At 41.0% G+C, this 19,025-nt stretch overlaps 1 protein-coding gene across 8 annotated transcripts; it reads left to right on the forward strand.

Moving 5' to 3' along the window:
* The first annotated feature begins 2,478 nt into the window (after positions 1 to 2,478).
* Positions 2,479 to 18,786, forward strand: elavl3 (ELAV like neuron-specific RNA binding protein 3). Of its 8 annotated transcripts, none has more exons than XM_005749897.2 (8): positions 2,479 to 2,949; positions 9,493 to 9,712; positions 9,805 to 9,908; positions 11,932 to 12,085; positions 12,209 to 12,437; positions 12,920 to 12,973; positions 13,439 to 13,477; positions 14,256 to 18,786. In XM_005749897.2, the coding sequence occupies exons 1-8, from the start codon at positions 2,941 to 2,943 to the stop codon at positions 14,602 to 14,604; spliced, it is 1,158 nt and encodes a 385-aa protein (XP_005749954.1). In that variant the 5' UTR covers positions 2,479 to 2,940; the 3' UTR covers positions 14,605 to 18,786. The 8 variants fall into 8 exon arrangements, with proteins under 8 accessions (XP_005749954.1, XP_005749957.1, XP_005749956.1 ...); XM_005749899.2 differs by having other exon boundaries at positions 2,480 to 2,949; positions 14,277 to 18,786; XM_005749900.2 differs by lacking the exon at positions 12,920 to 12,973.
* The last annotated feature ends 239 nt before the right edge of the window (positions 18,787 to 19,025 follow it).

The raw sequence follows: 19,025 nt of genomic DNA on the forward strand, positions 1-19,025 counted from the left end.
CACACACACACACACACACACACACACACACACACACACACACACACACACACACACACACACACAAGGCCACTACCTTACCACAGGGCAATGGCAACAGGCACTGGTTTTTGACGTAATACTGTGAGAATAAAAAAGATGAAGAACAGAAAATCCAACCTAACGAATTTAGACCTCAATTCTTCAACAAACCTATATTCACCACCCAGATGTCTAATATATGACATATTTATCACTGTATTGGCAGATCTACTGTATATATAAAAATGTATCATAAAAGATGCATCAATTTTTGCTCCTGTTGTACTTTCTAGGCTATTTGAAGAGTTAGCAGCTTCCTATGAATGCTGACGGTCTTCAAAATCAGTGTATTAATTTTATTCAGCTCTTTGGCATCAAGGTGCATTCCACAATATACAAAGAGAAAAGGACCACCCCAACAAGACTCCTAATCATCACTAGTGGAGAACCCTCAACAATAAGAAAATAATCAGTGGAATAACAAAAAGGTTTCTAAGCAAAACCAATGCTTGATCCTTTGATTCAGTAATACACAATAGGAGCTTTAAATGCCCTCTTATTCACAGAGGAGGATTCAGCTGCCGTGCTACTAACCAGGGCTCTAATGAGGGGCCACAATTAAGCCCATTTATTCACATTAAGTGTGAACTGTAAGTGGGCCTGCAGTCAGTTGACAGTCCTGGGCGCCTTTGTGTTACAAGAGCCGCTTTTATTCAGCAAACAAAGGTGGAAAAAACACAAGCACCTAATGACCGAATCTCGTCGTCTCACCTCAGACGTCCATGTACGCCAGTAGAAGCGTACGTGCATGTGTGCTATTGCACACACATGCACACTCCCTCTTTAACAAACTGACTCAAAGGCTCCAACGCATCCAGGCTGAGTTGAGTCACTGCTTGTCAGAACGGTGGGGGCGGGGTTAAGACAGACTGACAGTGGGGCTCCATCTCTATCCTCTTATTAACGCTTAACGAGTGCTTTCCTCATGCAATATTCATCTCCGCTAATATCATCCAAGCTCTGAGCCAAGCTTGCTACTTATGTAAGGCAATTATGTAAAATATCAGACAGAGCCCATGTTCAGAATCTAACTGGAAGAGAGCTGTGGGACAATGACAGAAAGGAAGAGGGGGGTCTACAAGAGTGATCGGGACTGTAAGGTGTGAAGAACAGTAAGAGACACAAAGTAAAATTAAATGAGTTCTTTCTGATTCCTGCCCTGTATTTTATTATGAAAGTAAGCCAACATCCACCCACAGATGGTAACACCACAGATACCTGAAGGTTCCTCAGTGTCACTTAGGGAGAGCAAAGGAGAGGAGATGAACCAATCGGCACACTTTTACTACTCATCCACAGTTAAAAAAGACTCAGGAGGCATTAATTCCACGCACAGCACCAACCTTCATTCATCATCTCAATTCCTCACATCAACAAAAACCATAGCCTCATGCACAAATAAACAAACATACACTGATTTATGCATACTCGCACGCATACCCCACCCACCCCCTCAGGTCAAGGCCCTATGGGGGTCTGCACAGAAATAGGTCATTTGTCACACATGATGTCCCGGGGCAGGGGATGCATTATAGATGAGCCCAAACAGCATGTCTCAGTGAGCACTCACCACACAGCAAGGGACATAGGAGTGAGCAGCAGGAGGTGGGCAGAGAGGGCTGATAACTACTAAGGATGGGGATATTGGAATCGTAAAGCAAGACAAAAATCATTACATTTCTGATCATAAAGCAAAGGAAAAAAAAGACTATTTGGCACAGCTTGATGTGAACTACAACTGTACCGTTCTCAATTTTTAAATGAAAAGACCTGAATTAATTTGAGGGCTATCTAATTTGTTATTCCCACGTCTGCACCTGACTCTATAGCTAACCATCTGCCTTGCATATGAGATGTCCAGAAATCATCAGCCATCGTATGGATCTTAGGCTTTGTGTGTATCTGCAATTCACGCCAAATTGTGGCATAGCTCTCTAGTCTTCCTTTTTGCTTCACAACTATGAATGTGGACTGAGAAAGTCTGTTGATCTTCACTCTACATTGCTTTTATTTGGAAAGACAAAGGCCTATGGAGTGTAGTTGTTTGCTATGGTGTCAGGCAGGCCTAAATGAAGACTAAGAGAGAAAGGAAGGGGCTGTGCTGAGGCCGAAGTGAGTGCAAAGTGTGGGGAATGAGAGAGACAAGTCCACTGTCTTCTTCTGCACCCATCTGTTCTGAAAGTGCAGGTGGAGCCCTATTCACACTGCTCTGCGTGTGTGTGTGTGTGAAGAGGGGGGCAGGAAGAAAGGAAGGGCAGCGAGAAGGAGGGAGTGGAGAGATGGAAGGGCAGGGATGGAAGAGGGGGAGGACTCTCGGTGATCTCTCCTGAAGGGGATAATGGGAGACGAGCGCATTGCAATGGCTGCCATGTAGTACCCTCCCTGCACAAATAGCCAATCAGCAGCGCGCTCTGCCAGCCAGGAGGACGCATAAAAGAAGAACATTGCAGCAGAGGCACAGAAGGAGACTGCGAGAGGAGCAAGGAATTACACACAAAAAAACAGCAGAACCAGAACACCCTCCCCTGGACACACCCTGCTGAGGATCACTGCTTCTCTTTTTTTCTGAACCATCACCCACGCCACTCGGAGAGAACGCTCTCCCTCATCATCATCCAGTAGAAAAGCCCTTTCTCCTCATTTCATCCTATAGAGGACACATACAATCTCAGAGGGCTGAGATCCCTTGGCGAAGATTGTATTTTTTTCCTTTTTTTCTTTTTTTTTCTTTTAAGTTTCACTCCTGACAGAACATAAGGGCCAAATAACATAAAGGCCGAAGAGCATATAAGAGACTCAGCCTTCAGATTCAAGACCAGTGCAAAGGAGGACCTAGATTTCTTTCATTGTACGTCAAGAATGGTTACTGTACGTATGCCTCTATTTCTTTTATATTTGTGAGGGAGATGCTGTAGCTTACATTCTATCTCAGTCCCTTTGTGTACACATGTGATGCAGCTAGTCGTAGACAGATCCATGTAACATCGTTTTTTTTACTCATGCTTTTTTTTGTGGAGATTAAAACCCAGATCTGTGGTTGTGCCAAGACATGCAGGAGTGTTGGGATTAGAGTCAAAAGTTTAAGTCCAATATGCGACGCCTTATTATTACGATAAGATTAACAATCCATACAGGCAGTTTGTAATCTCATACTGAGTGATGCGCCATGCCGGCTGCGCTCCAGCCTGCAGTCATCCTCCGCGTTGAAAGAATTCTCTTTTTCTTTTTTTCCCCTGCCATTTTCTGTAGCACACGTTTTACGTTTTAGCATCATAGCTACTACAAGTGCCTAAATGTCGCAGCTCTGGTTATAGTTCTTTCGTAATAAGCAGTCAAGATGTAGGAATCCTGCAGGGTCGGAGTGATGGAGAGGGAGAAATGCCATGAGGCGGTTCAGCGCGGGGGGAGGACGGGCTTTCTCTGCCTGGTGCAGAACAAGGATGCTGGAGACGGCTTTCTGAGACAAAACATGATGCCTCGGAGGCTGAGGGCCCATCCAGCGAGGCAAAGGGAGGGAAAAAGGGTCGAGTCACTCCGTGAGAGGGAGGGGGAGGAGAGAGATTACGCACCCATTGGTTAGCATTGAATCAGACAAAGTCCAAATTCCTCCGGGTTCTCGTTGCGATGTAACCGAGTAAATGGGCTGGAAATCTCAGAGGCCGCGACAGTAAAGGCCGCACACGGACATCTCCATTTTAAGCGCATTTCCCCGAGTTTCACAGCGCTCACGTAGGCTACAAGATGGCCATGCTTGCTCGCAGTGCGCTCGTCTCCTTTCATCCGACGAGCGCTGATAAATTAGCTTTGCTGTGTGCCGACGGTCGGATTGGGCGTGTCTCTGCTGGACCTGAGCACCCAACAAGGGCCTTGAAGCCTCAAACGACCTATTCAGCTTTTCCTCTTCAAATGCTCTGCTTGAATGCAGTTTATCCAAACAGGCGAATTAAGACCAGACACGTTTGCATAAAATTATTGAAGCAAATGAATAACCAAGAAACAGAGAATAAGCGCAAAGGCTAAAGATAAAAAGCTTAATATTGCGCGCAGGAGAGCAGTAAGTATTTATTAGAGTGAAAAATAAAAATGACCGTTAATTTAGTTTTTTGGGGATTGCGTAATTATTAATTAGAGCTTGATATATTTAAACATAATAAACTGTTCAGGCTGCTCAGTCTATGGCTAATAATAGTAACCAAAATAAATTATTTAACACTCAGAGGAAACAGGACGAGAGGCAGATAGTCCTCGAAAAAAATATAACCTGTAAGATCATTTCAAGGAATTTGAAATATTGCTCGGAAAAAGTGTGCAACACGGAGGTGCACAGGATCGGTCTGATTTGTTGTCCACTTTTTGTCTCGTTTCCAATTGCACTTGTGGTTTCTCTTCGCTCTGTACGTTACCTATTGTCCTTTTGCAGGCCTAGACAGTGTCACACCGACAGTGGCTCCCCTCCACATGGTCCGCAGTCTCCCATGCCTGTACCGCAGTGCCAAGCAAATAAAAGCGTTGAGTCAGATAACCTTTCCAAGGCACTTACACAATTCAAGGACAAGGACAGTCGAGGACATCACATTAAAACCAGCTGTTTGATCTTAAGTCGCACAGATTTAAACGTGAATCTTTAAGCCTGACGTCAGACATAAAACGTTTAAACGTTTATAAGCGTAGACTTAATGTCATTTATTTACAACTATGCTGGGTCCTAGGTCGAGACGTAAAATCCCATTCAAATAAGCGGTTAAATGCCTCCTGTTGCCCACCACTTTATATAGTTAACAACAAATAAACCCAGCAGGCCGAGTTAGAAAACATATCTTCCTCTGAGACTATAGAATTTACTTGTTTGCAAAATCCTAACACAACGACAGTGATAATTTCATAAAGAGTTAAATAATTCTATATTTTATGTGACAGTTCATTTTTTTAAAATATATATCATTGTAAATTAATTATATATAAATATATAGTGAATTCAAGAATGCTTTATGTCAAAGGCAGTTATAAAACAAATAATTAAAAGAGCCCCGTTCTAAAAGAGAAAAAGTAACCCATTTTAAAGCGCTAATAAATACTTTTATTATATTTGACCTATCATGGCGTTTTTTAACTCGGAGCTGGTGACTGTAACAATCATTGTTCCCGGAGAGTCCTGCAGCCCCCTGGCCACCACACAAAGCGCCACTGTTTACATTAATATTCATAGCGCTGCCATAGCCTCTGCGAGAGAGAAGAGGAGGAACGGGTGGCTCTTTTGTTTGGTCGTTTCAATACGTTTATTCAGCAAATAGACGCTCCGGTTCATGAATGCCTGCAGAGCTCACAAGTCTTGGCTTTTTAAAACAGGGAGAAATAAGAGAAAAAGACAAATCGAGATTGTTGTCCTATTTTTATTTTTATTGTTTTTGCTCGTACTTCGAATTAAAACCATTAGTGTTAATAATAATGACGATTCGGTGGTCTTCGGTTGATTCGCGGCCATCGCCGGCCTCAAAATGAGACCGTCCGAAAGCCACTCCCTTTTTCAGCACGCTGGATAGCGACCCGCATGCTACGAGGACTTGCAAGATTTCTCTCCTTCGCCTTTGTCTGCTGTGATTTTATCAAAGCGGTGCACAGGCGCTCCTCCGAGAGCTGAAATCTGTTAGAAATCTTTCATTTGTAGTCTGTGGAGTAAAGAATAGGATGGAGTCTGAGAGCATGGCTGACAGGAGCTGTGACTCCTGTCGTCCTGTTGTGTTACAGCTGCCACCATGATCCCTTAAGCTGCAGAGAGTGTGGCTAATGCCCTTTGTTTGGGATAATCCTGTAATCTGTGTTATTTAGAAGGCTCATTTACACTTTAGCCTTGCATTTACTTTTGATTCATGCCTTCCAGAAAAAAGAAAAAATCAAAAAGAAAAAATCTTTACATAACGCATTAAAATGTGAAATAGGTACAGGTTATGTCTTAAAAGAATAAATCTTTGTTGTGATTCTAATTCCGTGTCTATCTAAATACATTTACTGTGCATTCTGAGTGATTTAAAGATACACATAACACAGGCAGGGCAAGTGAATCTACCTCTACACTGAGCTTATAATTCCCTTGCGTGACCTTTGTGTCAAAACGCTAGATGTTACATCCAAACTGTAACCTCTAATGTGGTAAATCCCATGTTATGAGCTAAACTGGGAAAGTGTTATTCTTCCGTACATTATAGCCCCGAGTCCTTTAGTGCATTTGGAGCAGAAATGAATTGGGGAAGCTGTTTATATGCATCAGAAGACAGAGAACACAGACTGCGTTTACATTTAGTCTTGTAATGCTTCTGTGTTTTGTAATTTAATAGTGTACCGTGTAGGTGGAATGTGTGCTTGGCAGTGGAGGCAGGGCTCTCGTTTGCGTGCGAGTCTGGGTTCATGTGTTTGGCAGTGGAGGCAGGACTCTTGTTTGCGTGCAAGTCTGGGACCATGTGTAGGCGATGCTGATGCAGTACATTAAATATTAAGGGAGATCTCGCAGAACCCCAGAATAGACGAAAGCAGTCGAGGTGGGGGAACACACAGAGCTACCACAGCAAAATATTTTTTAAAATTGTCTTTATTTGGCTTGTTTTCATTCTTTTTAGACAGTGATTCAGAAAAATGGGTAATGAAAGGCAGCAAAGGGTTTACACAATTAGGAAATCTAACTAGCCCTGGAGAGATCTTTGTATTTGTCACCAATACTTAAAAATCTCTGGAGCCACTAGCTGGAGTATGTGTATACTTACAGCATATCGCGATTATTCATGCTGTTGTGCACCCATCCCAGTAATTTCTCTATATTACACAGTAATTGGGTTACTGCAATCCAGAGTATTTGCTTATTGTTGGTGGTGTATAAAATGAAATATGACAGCTTAAAAAAAATTCTATTTGTTTCAAATAACCTCCAAGCATGCTGTTGCTCTCAGTTTCTATATGAAAATCTTAATCTCAGTTGCTGCTTGTGTCAGCCAATCTCTGAGCCCAGCCCTTTCCTCGGTGGCTCTGTGAATTATATAACTTCACACTGTTCACTGGGAATGTGTGCTCTGCCATGCTGAGGGTTATTTTCGTTGGCGAGTCAAATTTGCTCTAATATGTTTTTTGTTTTTTTCCCCCTCCCTCGAAATGCTTCTGTCATATTTGGGACACGTTCAGCTGTTTGTGTTTCTGTTAGTCAGATGCATCACATCACACAACAATGTACTAGGTTATTATTACGATGAATAACATAACCGCTTGACTCCACCTTATTTTGTCAAGACATGCAACTCATCATTATCATTTAGAGGGGCACGCAAGTGATATTCACTTGGCATTACAGCTGGACATCAAAACCTTTGCTTGACAGATTGCTATTTTATGTCATCTGCTGTTTGTGCGTAGATGTGTGTTTGAAGTATTTTATTTTTAGGCTGCTTTAACTCTGTCACTGTGCTGCTTCGCCCCTTGTCATTGTCAATCTGACTTATATTTCCTACAAAGCCATACAATACACAGAATAAAAGGCGGACAAATGTCTAACCTGTGCGCTCTTAATGAGAACAGACACACACTCAGCCTACGGTAAGAAAGCTTTTTCAGCCATTTGAAACAATGCAGTCTTTGAGGGGCTGTTACCTGGGCAACGTGAGTCAAGGTGAGGCTCAAAGCAAGACAGACGGTCATAGAAGCAAGGGAAAAAGCAGGTTTCATTAGACAGACCTATTCAGGGGGACTAGAAAAAGAAGGAGAGCACATGAAATGACAAATACATTAAACACACAAAGGAAGAGATGAGTCCTTTTCAGTAAAATGAGTTAACACAGAAACAATGATATGATTTTTGTTTTAGAAGAGATGACATGAGGTTACAAGTCAATTCTGTCTGCTAACCATCCAGGTTTTTCCAATTAAAAAAAAATGTAAATAACATCAATTGTCCATTAAAAGTACATGCTTCAAAGAGCTAAAGAGAAATATGTGTTCCTGTTATACTGTTTAGTGATTCAAGGACACCTACAATAAACTCTCCATCAAGCATGCAAATTTCAAAATAACTTTGAGGATTTATTAATTAAGTCCCTTTGTTGCTTCTGAGTACACTGTAAGCATCCAAGAGAAGATTCATTTAGCCCATTTGACTTGCATAACACCCACCCAGTTCTGCAGCAGCTCAATCCAGCAATCTGACATCAAAATTTACATTTTGGCCTCCACCACCACGCAAGCGTTATTTATTCAGACAATTTATGGAGTTACTGAGCTACATAAAAGCTGAAATTTTATACTCAAAAATATAGTGCAAAGGCACAGCAGGGCCGTGCTATAAAGGTGATCGTTTAGCGTCACGATTCAAAAACATGAACGCTCATTTATTTTGACAAGTGAAGGGAATCAAATCCAAATAAATGACTTTAGACCTTAAAAAAAATAAGTAAATGTGAGAATCATAGACTTACACATTTAGGTGGTTATTTTTAAAGCATGGTATGTGAGACTACCACAGTAATCTCATACAGTTGAGCGATCTCCATCAGTTCAGTGTAGTTTAATGTGAACAGAGTTCACGGTCATTTCCTATGAAGGCTTATGCTAGATATGTTTCTCTAAACACCAAGCAGTAGGTGTTGCTTGTGAGTGAGTGGGTGGAAAATAATTCAGGAAGTTTTGTTTGTGACCAAACAGATGTTCCTTGAAATCCCACGTGGCTGACGTTAAGCAAGATGGTGCACACCAGAGCAACAGAGCAGACATGAGCATAGTACTGTACACCAACCCATACCCTTACTCCACTGTCAGCTGACCACTAGGAAACACAAAGGCAGAAGAGCAAACATGTAATCCCGATTTATCTTTTAACCAAACCGTGGTATTCTCCTTTTATTGTAGCACCAAATCCATTTAACAGTGCCGCTTTCTTCCCTTTGTCCATAATCTCAACCTCTGCCACTCCTAACTCCCCCAGTCTCTTGCCAACCTCACACAAACACACACACACACACACACACACACACACACACACACACACACACACACACACACACGCACTTCTACCATCACTATTATCCATCCCTGTGTAATGATGTAATGGTGTTTGACCCTGGAAAAGGGTGGGGGGAGGGGAGGAGAAAGGGAAAAGGGACTGTGACATCTGCAGGACCAGAGGCAGAGAGCAAGAGAGGAGGAAATATGGGGTGCAGTGGGGGTGGGTGGGGTATAATAAATCAGAGCTGGTATCCGTCTCCATTTTAGCATTGCTGATTCCTGACCTTTCCTGCTGACAGTGACAAAGTGGACAGTCTGTGTGCGCGGTTATATTTGCATTTGCAAAATGGTGTGATAAATATTATATTTATATCAGCGCCGATCACCACCATGTCTCTTTGTGAATTATGAATCTAACTCCACCCTCTTCCTCAGCAGATAATCAGCACCATGGAAACCCAGGTGTCCAACGGTCCAAGCGGAACCAGTCTGCCTAACGGCCCAGTCATCAGCACAAACGGCTCCACAGATGACAGCAAAACCAACCTGATCGTCAACTATCTGCCTCAGAACATGACCCAGGAAGAATTCAAAAGTTTGTTTGGTAGCATTGGAGAAATTGAGTCCTGCAAGCTAGTCAGAGACAAGATAACAGGTGCAACACATTGTACATGCCAAAAAATATGATTTTTGTTTGTTGTTTTGGAGAATCCCAAACGTCATCTATATCTCTCTCTTTGTCTCCAGGACAGAGTTTGGGATATGGCTTTGTAAACTATGTCGACCCAAATGATGCAGACAAGGCTATTAACACACTCAATGGTCTCAAATTGCAGACTAAAACAATCAAGGTAAGCAGAACTGAACCAATTTTGCTCTCTGTTTTTTTTTATTCTTCACAGCATGCTAGACTGAGAGAGGAAGTGTAGATTTTGTCAAGGGGGTTGCTGAAAGAGGCAGTGACAGACGTGACAGAGGGAGGGGAAGAAAATGGGGATGAGGGGGCAGAAGGTTAGAACAAAGGAAGTGAGAGAAAGGCTGAAAGAGGAGGAGAAAGTGGAGGTCAGAAAGCAAGGGGCGGACAGCATGCAAAGGTTATTGTGATGGAAATGTAATTAGGAAGCCTGACTGTGGTGCATGAGGGTCAGTCCAGGTTAGCCCATCTGCCTCCAATCTAGGTTAATTAGGGGGGCTCCTTTGTCCCAAAATCAGATGATGGGGCATAAAAACTGATTCTCTCCGTCCCCTGAACACAATAAAAGAAGATCAAAGATTGAAATGAACTGCAGGATTGAAAAAACTAATTTTTGAAAGAGCAGAGCAGGTGATCCTAAAACAGCTGTCCTTCAAAATGGCTTATCGCTGATCAAACAATTCGCTTGAAGTCACAGACTGTATATGCTTACTTTTTGGATAAACAGACATACAAATCGTATTTTATATTATATTAAAAGTGCACATAACCTTGTGAATTTACTTTCACTCTAGAGCAGAAGTAATGAGACTGTCATGATAATTATTACACTGCAATGTTAATCATATAAGATCATTCATATTTAATGTATCTGTACATAGATAACTTTGTCTGTAATTAACTGCTTTGTAATTTATTCTTAAATCTCAAAAATAATTCATGCGGCCATAGACCGGTTTCATCTTCCTGATTTTGGAGGAAGCTTCAATAGAAAGGGGTGAAGGTGTTAGGGTGGGGGCAGCAGTAGAAGGGTAGGGGGTAGCTCAAAGAGCAGAATGCCAATGACAGGATTAGAGGCCATATGGGCTTCAGGCACCATCTGTACTGTGGGAGCGACAGCGAGAGGGTTAATTATAGGGCAGCCTCTGTTCCCCGAACACAGTGACTCCCCCCTGACTCGTCCAGAACACCCTAATCACTCCAACACACAACCCTCCTGCTCATACAGTCCATCTGTGTGCACAATACACTAGTGCTTAGCAGTGATGGATAAAATCAGAACACCTGTATTCACACTAAAGATATCTACAATATATGTGTAGTACTTGTTATCACTGTTTTCTTTGTGTCAGAACAAACTAAAGAATAGTGCAACTACTTCTAAATACATTTGCATTCATTACACCATATACATGCAGACAAATAGCACGCGGGTGTGTGTGAAAACCATGTTTATATGTTATTGGGAATCTTGCAATTCTTGTGATGCAATTACATTGTTTGCTGTTTGCCTGTAGAGCTGTTCTTCCCCGGAGAATAGAGACAAAGGAAGGAGGCAGGACAGGGAGGGCAGCTCAGCCTATCTCAGACAACACTCACTCTGTCTCTCCATCACACACAAACACACCACTTTTAACAATGCACTGGACTGGACTATCTGTCACAGAAGTGCTCACGTGTTCCTATAAACACAAAAATGAGAACGTGTCTATTGCCTTTGTAGCCAATTAGATCCCGCTCTGCACCACTAACTCAAAATGTTCTGAAAGTAGACCAACAGAAAACCATAAGGGATATAAACACAGATGTATTAGAAAATGACCATGCACTAATTAAGTCACTGGTGAATTCAGGAAAATATATCAACTAAGGCTGATTTTTTTTTAAAGTACAAAACAAAGCTGACACTCGGTGTGGGTAACGGTTACAGCCATTATAGCATGTTTGCAATGCTCTCATTATGACTCTGATTAAGTCCACAGACACCAAACAGACAACTGGGTCTGTAAATGTTAAACAAGGCAAAATCGCAACAATTTTTTTGGAAACTCAGTCTAGTTTTAGCTAACATGTGCCTCCAGTCAAAGTGACGGTTCTTCTTTTTTCTGCTATAAATTGTTCCAAACAAAAAACAAACAAACAAACAAAACACAGTGATTATGTTATATTGTGTGTTATAGGTATCGTATGCCCGGCCTAGTTCGGCTTCCATTCGCGATGCCAACCTTTATGTTAGTGGACTCCCTAAAACAATGAGCCAGAAAGACATGGAACAGCTGTTCTCCCAATATGGTCGGATCATCACCTCACGGATCTTAGTGGACCAAGTTACAGGTACTGTCAGTCAGTTTTTTGGGATAAACTATATATCAATACAGCCTGTGTCAGACCAGTCACGCTTGCAGGAAGCAACACTGATGCCAAGGTAGTAACACTGTCCTGCTTTGCTATTCGGAGCAGGCATATCACGAGGAGTGGGCTTCATCCGGTTTGACAAGAGAAATGAAGCAGAGGAGGCCATCAAAGGACTGAACGGACAGAAGCCTTTGGGTGCTGCCGAGCCCATCACTGTCAAGTTCGCCAACAACCCCAGCCAGAAGACAGGCCAGGCCTTACTCACTCAGCTGTACCAGACTGCTGCTCGTCGCTACACGGGACCCCTCCACCACCAGACTCAGCGTTTCAGGTACTGAACCTTTACCAACCTCATACCACCCGATGTATGAGTCCCTTACTAACCAACAGATAGTCTGTAAATAAATATAATTTCAAGGTCAAGTCACAGGTTATCCTGCTCTGTCGTTGAGCTTAAGCAAACTCAATAATAGCAAATCCAACTCGTAATATTGCAAGTGTGTCAGCGTTGTATTGTTTTAGTAAGACATGGAATATCATTACTGTGTCAGTAGCCAAGTCAGCAAGTTTTTCTAAACTACATCAGAGAATGGCTAAGAGTAAATGCATCTGAATATTTTTGAAGTGGCACATTCACAAATTAGTAAATGTGATCTAGTTTAACAATACAGAGAATGATTAAAGAATAAATAACAGATTGTCTGTCACTATAATACATATTAAGCTATTTTTTTACGTTCTAGTAAAGAAGGAAATGGCAATATGGTGTCCCTCCTTCTCAATTTCTTTCTCTGACTTTCTTTTACACTGCAGTGTGATCCCTTCACTGGGAAAGGGACCCGATCCAAATAACAGCTCAAAACCAATGTAAGAAACCAGATTTTTCCCAAATACAACAAAAAAAGCAAAGTTAAATGAATGTCGCCTATACTTAATAGGCATTTAGGCATCATAATGATAGATGTTATCCACATCTATGTGGATAATTATGAATAAAAAGTTTTCCAAGGCTTCCAGCATGAAATATTTTTAAGGGACTTCACAAACTGTAGACACCCCCAGATTTGGAATGCTCACTTACTCAGTATGAATACTTAATTTGAATAAGTAGATGTAAAATAACATTTTACTCTGGAGCTTAAATAAAAACCAGCAGGCCAATTTGACACATCATCAGTTTGTGGTTGGATGGTTTGGGACTACGCTGCAGTGAAGGATGCCCTCTGGAGGCCAGCTGGTGAAGGAGCAACATGTTAACATGAAAGCCCCCCCTTCCTTGTAGATCTCATAACTAACTTCTGCATCCCCTTCATTCTCCCTCTTGCGTTGCAGACTCGACAATTTACTAAACGCCAGCTACGGAGTCAAGAGGTAAATGCCAAAGGTGTACTTTCAAAAGCATCCATGCCAAAATAAAACCTCAAACAAAGTGCCCGGAATACCACCTGCTGACTTCATCTCAAAATCAGATACTAGCCATAATTCTTAATGCCCACAACCCATTTAACCATGCTACAGAAGCAGCTGAGCCAACAAAAGACTATCTGTAATTGCATTAGGCAATGATGCAGCATTCCGACAGCAGGGTATTCTGGCATGGCTTTGTTTAACCTTTTGTTCTTTTGTTTTGATTAATAGAAATAATTTCTATGTATTTATTTATGAACTAACATTGTCAGTTTCAGTTGCTTTAATGTCCCCTTTTTTTCACCAGCATGGACATACCAGATTCCGTTTGCGTCTCCTCTGTTTGCTCCAGTTTTTGTATGATTTGATTCCAATTTGCTTTTCATCCCTCTCTAGGTTTCTGTGTTTTGTTCAATACTGTGATTTCCGTTGAACATCGTGATTCATGTGTTTAATTCTTCCAGAGGCTTTGGTCAGCAGAGAAAATGAGAAAATATGCAGATTGTGTGGGTGTCTTGTCTCAGGGCTCACAGTGTCATTTTGTATGAAAGCAGGTAGTTTGGAGCCACTGTGGTGCCCACACATATTTACCTACAAAACTGTGCAGGAGAGGGGAAGGAGATGGGGTCCCCTGACTCCATGCCTGACTACAAGCGTTAACATTTCTCAAAGATACACGCTCATAAGAGACAGTATAGAGCACTGAATGCTGTGTGGAACTTCAGAATGACACCCATGGTAGTTCTCCCACTCTCTTCCCCAGATTCTCACCCATCACCATTGACAGCATGACCAGTTTGGCCGGCGTCAACCTTACCGGTCCAACTGGAGCCGGCTGGTGCATCTTTGTGTACAACCTGTCCCCTGAGGCGGACGAAAGTGTCCTGTGGCAGCTCTTCGGGCCTTTCGGTGCAGTCACCAATGTCAAGGTCATCCGTGACTTCACCACCAACAAATGTAAGGGCTTTGGCTTTGTCACCATGACCAACTACGATGAAGCTGCCATGGCTATTGCTAGCCTTAACGGCTATCGCCTGGGTGACCGCGTGCTGCAGGTTTCCTTCAAGACCAGTAAGCAGCACAAGGCCTGAGAGAGAGAGGCTGTTGCCGCCAGCTCCTTCGACCTGCAGGGAGAGCAGCTCCCTGTGCCATCACTCTACATGGGCCTGGACTGAGTCTCTCTCACATAAATTCATAAAAACGGAATCACAGACACAGACACGCAGATACATGCACACATGCACACACACGACACAAACATATCCATATGCAAGCATACACAAGTCAGAGTTTCAAGTAAACACACACTAGTGGAGTTTTTCTTTTCTCTTTACACAACATGCTAGTCCTTCCCTGTATTTGCCTGGATTGAATTAGAAGGGGTACGTAGCTGGTTTGTTGGGTAGGGGCAAGAGCTATCTATTTAGGAGACAGTCTAACGAATGTGACGGAGAATGTGTACTGAGTGCTTTGATTGAATTCAGGCAAATAGCGACAACTGATGAACAAAACGATCAAACAATTTAAGCGAACGAAATATGTGCAATTTACCCAAACTCTTACCCCACCATCTCTCCCATTATCTCGCTGGAGAGAATGTAGTCACTTTTTTTACACTTGGGCATTTTGAATCAGCAAGTTTTTTTAGATCAAAGAAAATGAAATTAAAAAACAGTGTTCTCTTATATACGTCTATTAAAATATAACTATATATTCAATATTTAAGGTGGTTATAATAGCCGAGTATGTAAGCATTTTCTAGAAACTTTGACTACTGTTTCCTGACCTGCATTAGGTGGTGCCTAGCGTAAAGGCAGTTTCTCTACCCTATCTGGGCTTGTTCAGCTCAGACCCAATATGATTTAGGTTAACTAATGAATACTGGTCACAGAAAAGAGTAGTTCGAAGGCCATCAGAATCACTTTCCCTCACAGTCTCACAACAAACAACACAATAGTACACTTATGTATCACAGAAACACAGTTCAGTAACTAGAAGATTACACATATTTAGTCCAGTAAAGCTGTATTTTTTCTAATCGGTCCTTAAGATGGATCTAATACAAGCAGACTGTCTGTGAACTTAGAGCAGAGTGGCAGGGCTCCCATGGTGACAGTGTTCATTAGTAAGTCTCCGGTGGCCATGAGAGAGAAGAGTGCGAGATGAAAAGTGTTTCACCATAACACAGCCACGTCGAAGGGAAATACCGGTGTTGTTTTGCTTTTGCATCATTTTCAGATGATTGTATTTTGCTCTGTCAGCCATCATCCGGCATGAGATCCTTTGTCAAAAGGTCAAGAGAAGACAAAGACAATTTGTTTTGATTTTAAATGCTTTTGAAAAAAAAGGGTTACTACTGAAAAATTGTGAACTCAACAACGGCCAAAGCAGGTCTGCTGTGAAACAACACAGATGAGCAAAAACTCAAGAGCACCGGTATTATTCTTGAGTGCATAGATAGAAGCTCCCTGAACAAATGAGGTCAAAGTTTTACATTTCAGTAGAATATATGGGTAAAAATATGAATAAAGCAGATTAAGTAAACTGCAGTTCCTAAAGACTGAGCACTTAAAGTTGACTTAGAGTCATGTCTGCGAGTGATGATATCCAGCAATGTAAAGATTATCACTGATCCAGTGAGGAGAAATATTAACAGCTCCTCCAACTTTGCTAAACGCTCCTCAGTTTTACTTTAAAACCCTTTGATTCTCACAAAAGCTTCGCAGAAACTTTGAACTCCTGCCCTATCAAGAGATGACTGCACAAAATCAACCTTGCAGAAAAGAAAGTGTCATAATTATACTTCTGTTTACAACAGAAAAGTATTTATTTATTTGCTTCAGATCTGTTTGGCACAACCACTAAAATAGCATTTCTAAAATATCCCCAACCCAACTGCATGAAGATTATTTATGGCACCCTTGATGAAACATTAAGGCCAACCTGTCTAGTTGAAATGTCTGTTAGAGCCCAGACTGATGATTTACCATGGGGGAGAGCTAATGTCTTTCAATATCAAGACAACTGCACACGTTAATAGATTAAATAAGGTCAACTATATTCAAGACATTTTTGCTTTTTGCTTTTCTAAATGACGCTGTGTTAGCCAAAGAGGACGATCTCTTTGAAAGGATTACATTAGAGATAAATCTATTTTTATACATACAAAGGAACAAGACCTTGTGCTGAATTTTTACAGATTCTTAAGCTTGGAAAAATTGGGACATCGCATGGCTTTATTTTAAACCCTCTGATCTTTGCAGAGCAAGGGGGAACAAGCATGCGGTGTATGGGTGGGGATTTGGGGAGGGGGCGAAGGAACAATGTATCTCATACAAACTTAACTGTCTAACCATATCAAGACGATTGAAACCGAACCTAACAAGAACAAATTTAATGGAGAAAAAAATAAAGTTACAGGTAAACAGTTGGGGGTATAGCCAGACAGACATATCTATACTTTTGACTGCTTAGACACACATACACACACATCTCTTGTCCTGAAGTTGTGTACAGTGTTGCTTCAATGATGGTGCAGTGAAATGAAGTTCTTTGACTTGAGAATCCCAGATAAAGCTCCAATGAGCCCAGCTCATCACCCAGCTGGCAAATTCTATAAGCTGCTTGCAAAATTAAATAAAAAAGTAAAATGCAGATTGAAACAGTGACGCAGATTCACAACTGAGATTGAGCATGAGTCTTTACGATTAGATAGATTTGAGTTTTGCCAAAGAACTGCTTTGCAAGTCAGTACAAGAAGGTTCAATTAAGACCAACTATAATATTCCCTAAGTAATTGCTGTACAAATCGATGTTATTTATTGAATAAGGACCCTCTACAATTTCAGTTATCATTACTTTTTGAATGTTTAAGTTGCGCATATCAGTTTACATTTATAAATCTTTAAATCACTAAACCAAAAGTGACAGATGCAAGCAATCTCATTTGCACATCTTTCATGCAGACACCGAATGATAAGAGGCATATCAAAAATAAATGCGATGAATCAGTCTCTCGACGAAAGAAAAACGCATCCTCCTATAATATTTCCCCCGACATTTAAATCATCCGCTTTGTCTTGTGACTAATTTATCCTTCAAAACCGTTGCACCACTTCAAATACTTACACAGGCATCTTTCAATCTGACTCATGCTGTTTCATCCCCTGAAATACTCTGAATGATTGTTCGTGGCGTGTCCAGAGCTGACCACATAAAGGGACTAATCTAGCTATTTTTGGTCATGCAATTTGAAAGAGATAGCACAGTAGGACTGAGCACTTGGTGAGACCAGTGATAGACGTTAGGAACAACCGAGATAACAGGCCACGTTGAGCTGCAGCTGGAGTTGTTTACCCAGCCATGTCCGATGTAGAACAGTCAACCCAAGAAACCAAACCCACAGTCCAAAACGACCTTTCATACACAGTCTATACGAACACCTACATCTGATGTACAGCAAAGAGCCAAGGACAATGGCAGGAAACAGTACTACACTGCTTGAGCAACAACAATAATCATTTAAAAAGACAAAAAAACTTTCCTATGGAACAGTAAGTGCAATGTGCTTTGTTTTTATATTGACTGAGAACAAATGATATATATTTTTTAAAAAAGAAATTAAATGTCACACTGAAATGGTTTGCGGAATCGTGAAAGGAGCAAAAACGAACAGACTCGTTAAGAAATCAAACAAGCAATGAGAGCTCTGATCTCAAAATTGCCATAATCACTTCCTCAGCCCCTAATTTGTGCTCTGACCATGCTAGCTCAAACTGCATCATTTGGCTGTCTTAATAGAGCAATTCTCAATGACCTTGAAAGGAATACTGTCTAATATATCATCAGTTTTAGCCCATGTCAATTTCAAATATCATTTTTCCTGTAATTTATTGATTTCATTTACATATCAAGACTCACATGTTAAATTAGTGTATTTGTGTTGTTGATGTTTCCATAGAGAACACACATGGGTCAAAGATTATGTTTGGTTGCATTGATTGGGTAAAGTTTGTTATTTTTCTTCCATTATTTAATTAGTTGCAGTTTACAGTGTATGCAGATTTTAGACTTAGTTAGATTTTTTTCTTTCAATCAATCTGTGTTCAATTGTGTTTGTAAAGTCTGTGGTAGCTTTTGTTGCAACATAAAATAATTTAAACAGAAAAAATTCAAAATAGCGCCAACAAACTTGTATTATTTGGGCGACTTTAAGCTTGTAGTTTTAACTTATTGTTAACTTAAAAACTATTTATTATGATTATTATTATTGCCTCGTATAAAGTATGTTTTGTGTATATTTATGGTTTATTTCATTATATTTGCAAGTTTAAAAGATTTTAAGTTTGCCAAAATTGTGGTTACACCATTTCGTTTCTTAAAAGGGGGACAAATAGAAAAACAGCTTTAGAAGTACGATTTGGAAACGTTCTCCATAGTCAAAGAATGCACTGCTATATTTAACTAATTGAAGTGTATAAACATACATGCTTTGTGCTAGATGTTATGCCTT

Source organism: Pundamilia nyererei, unplaced genomic scaffold (genome assembly GCF_000239375.1).
Source record: "Pundamilia nyererei isolate P.nyererei 1_Seehausen unplaced genomic scaffold, PunNye1.0 scaffold00258, whole genome shotgun sequence".
Lineage (NCBI taxonomy): Eukaryota > Metazoa > Chordata > Actinopteri > Cichliformes > Cichlidae > Pundamilia > Pundamilia nyererei.

Bases quoted from the DNA above. Each gene is read 5' to 3' on its own strand.
- elavl3 (XM_005749897.2), top strand. The intron at 12,974-13,438 runs GTAAGAAACCAG...CTTGCGTTGCAG, and splicing joins AATAACAGCTCAAAACCAAT to ACTCGACAATTTACTAAACG. The intron at 13,478-14,255 runs GTAAATGCCAAA...CACCCATGGTAG, and splicing joins GCCAGCTACGGAGTCAAGAG to TTCTCCCACTCTCTTCCCCA.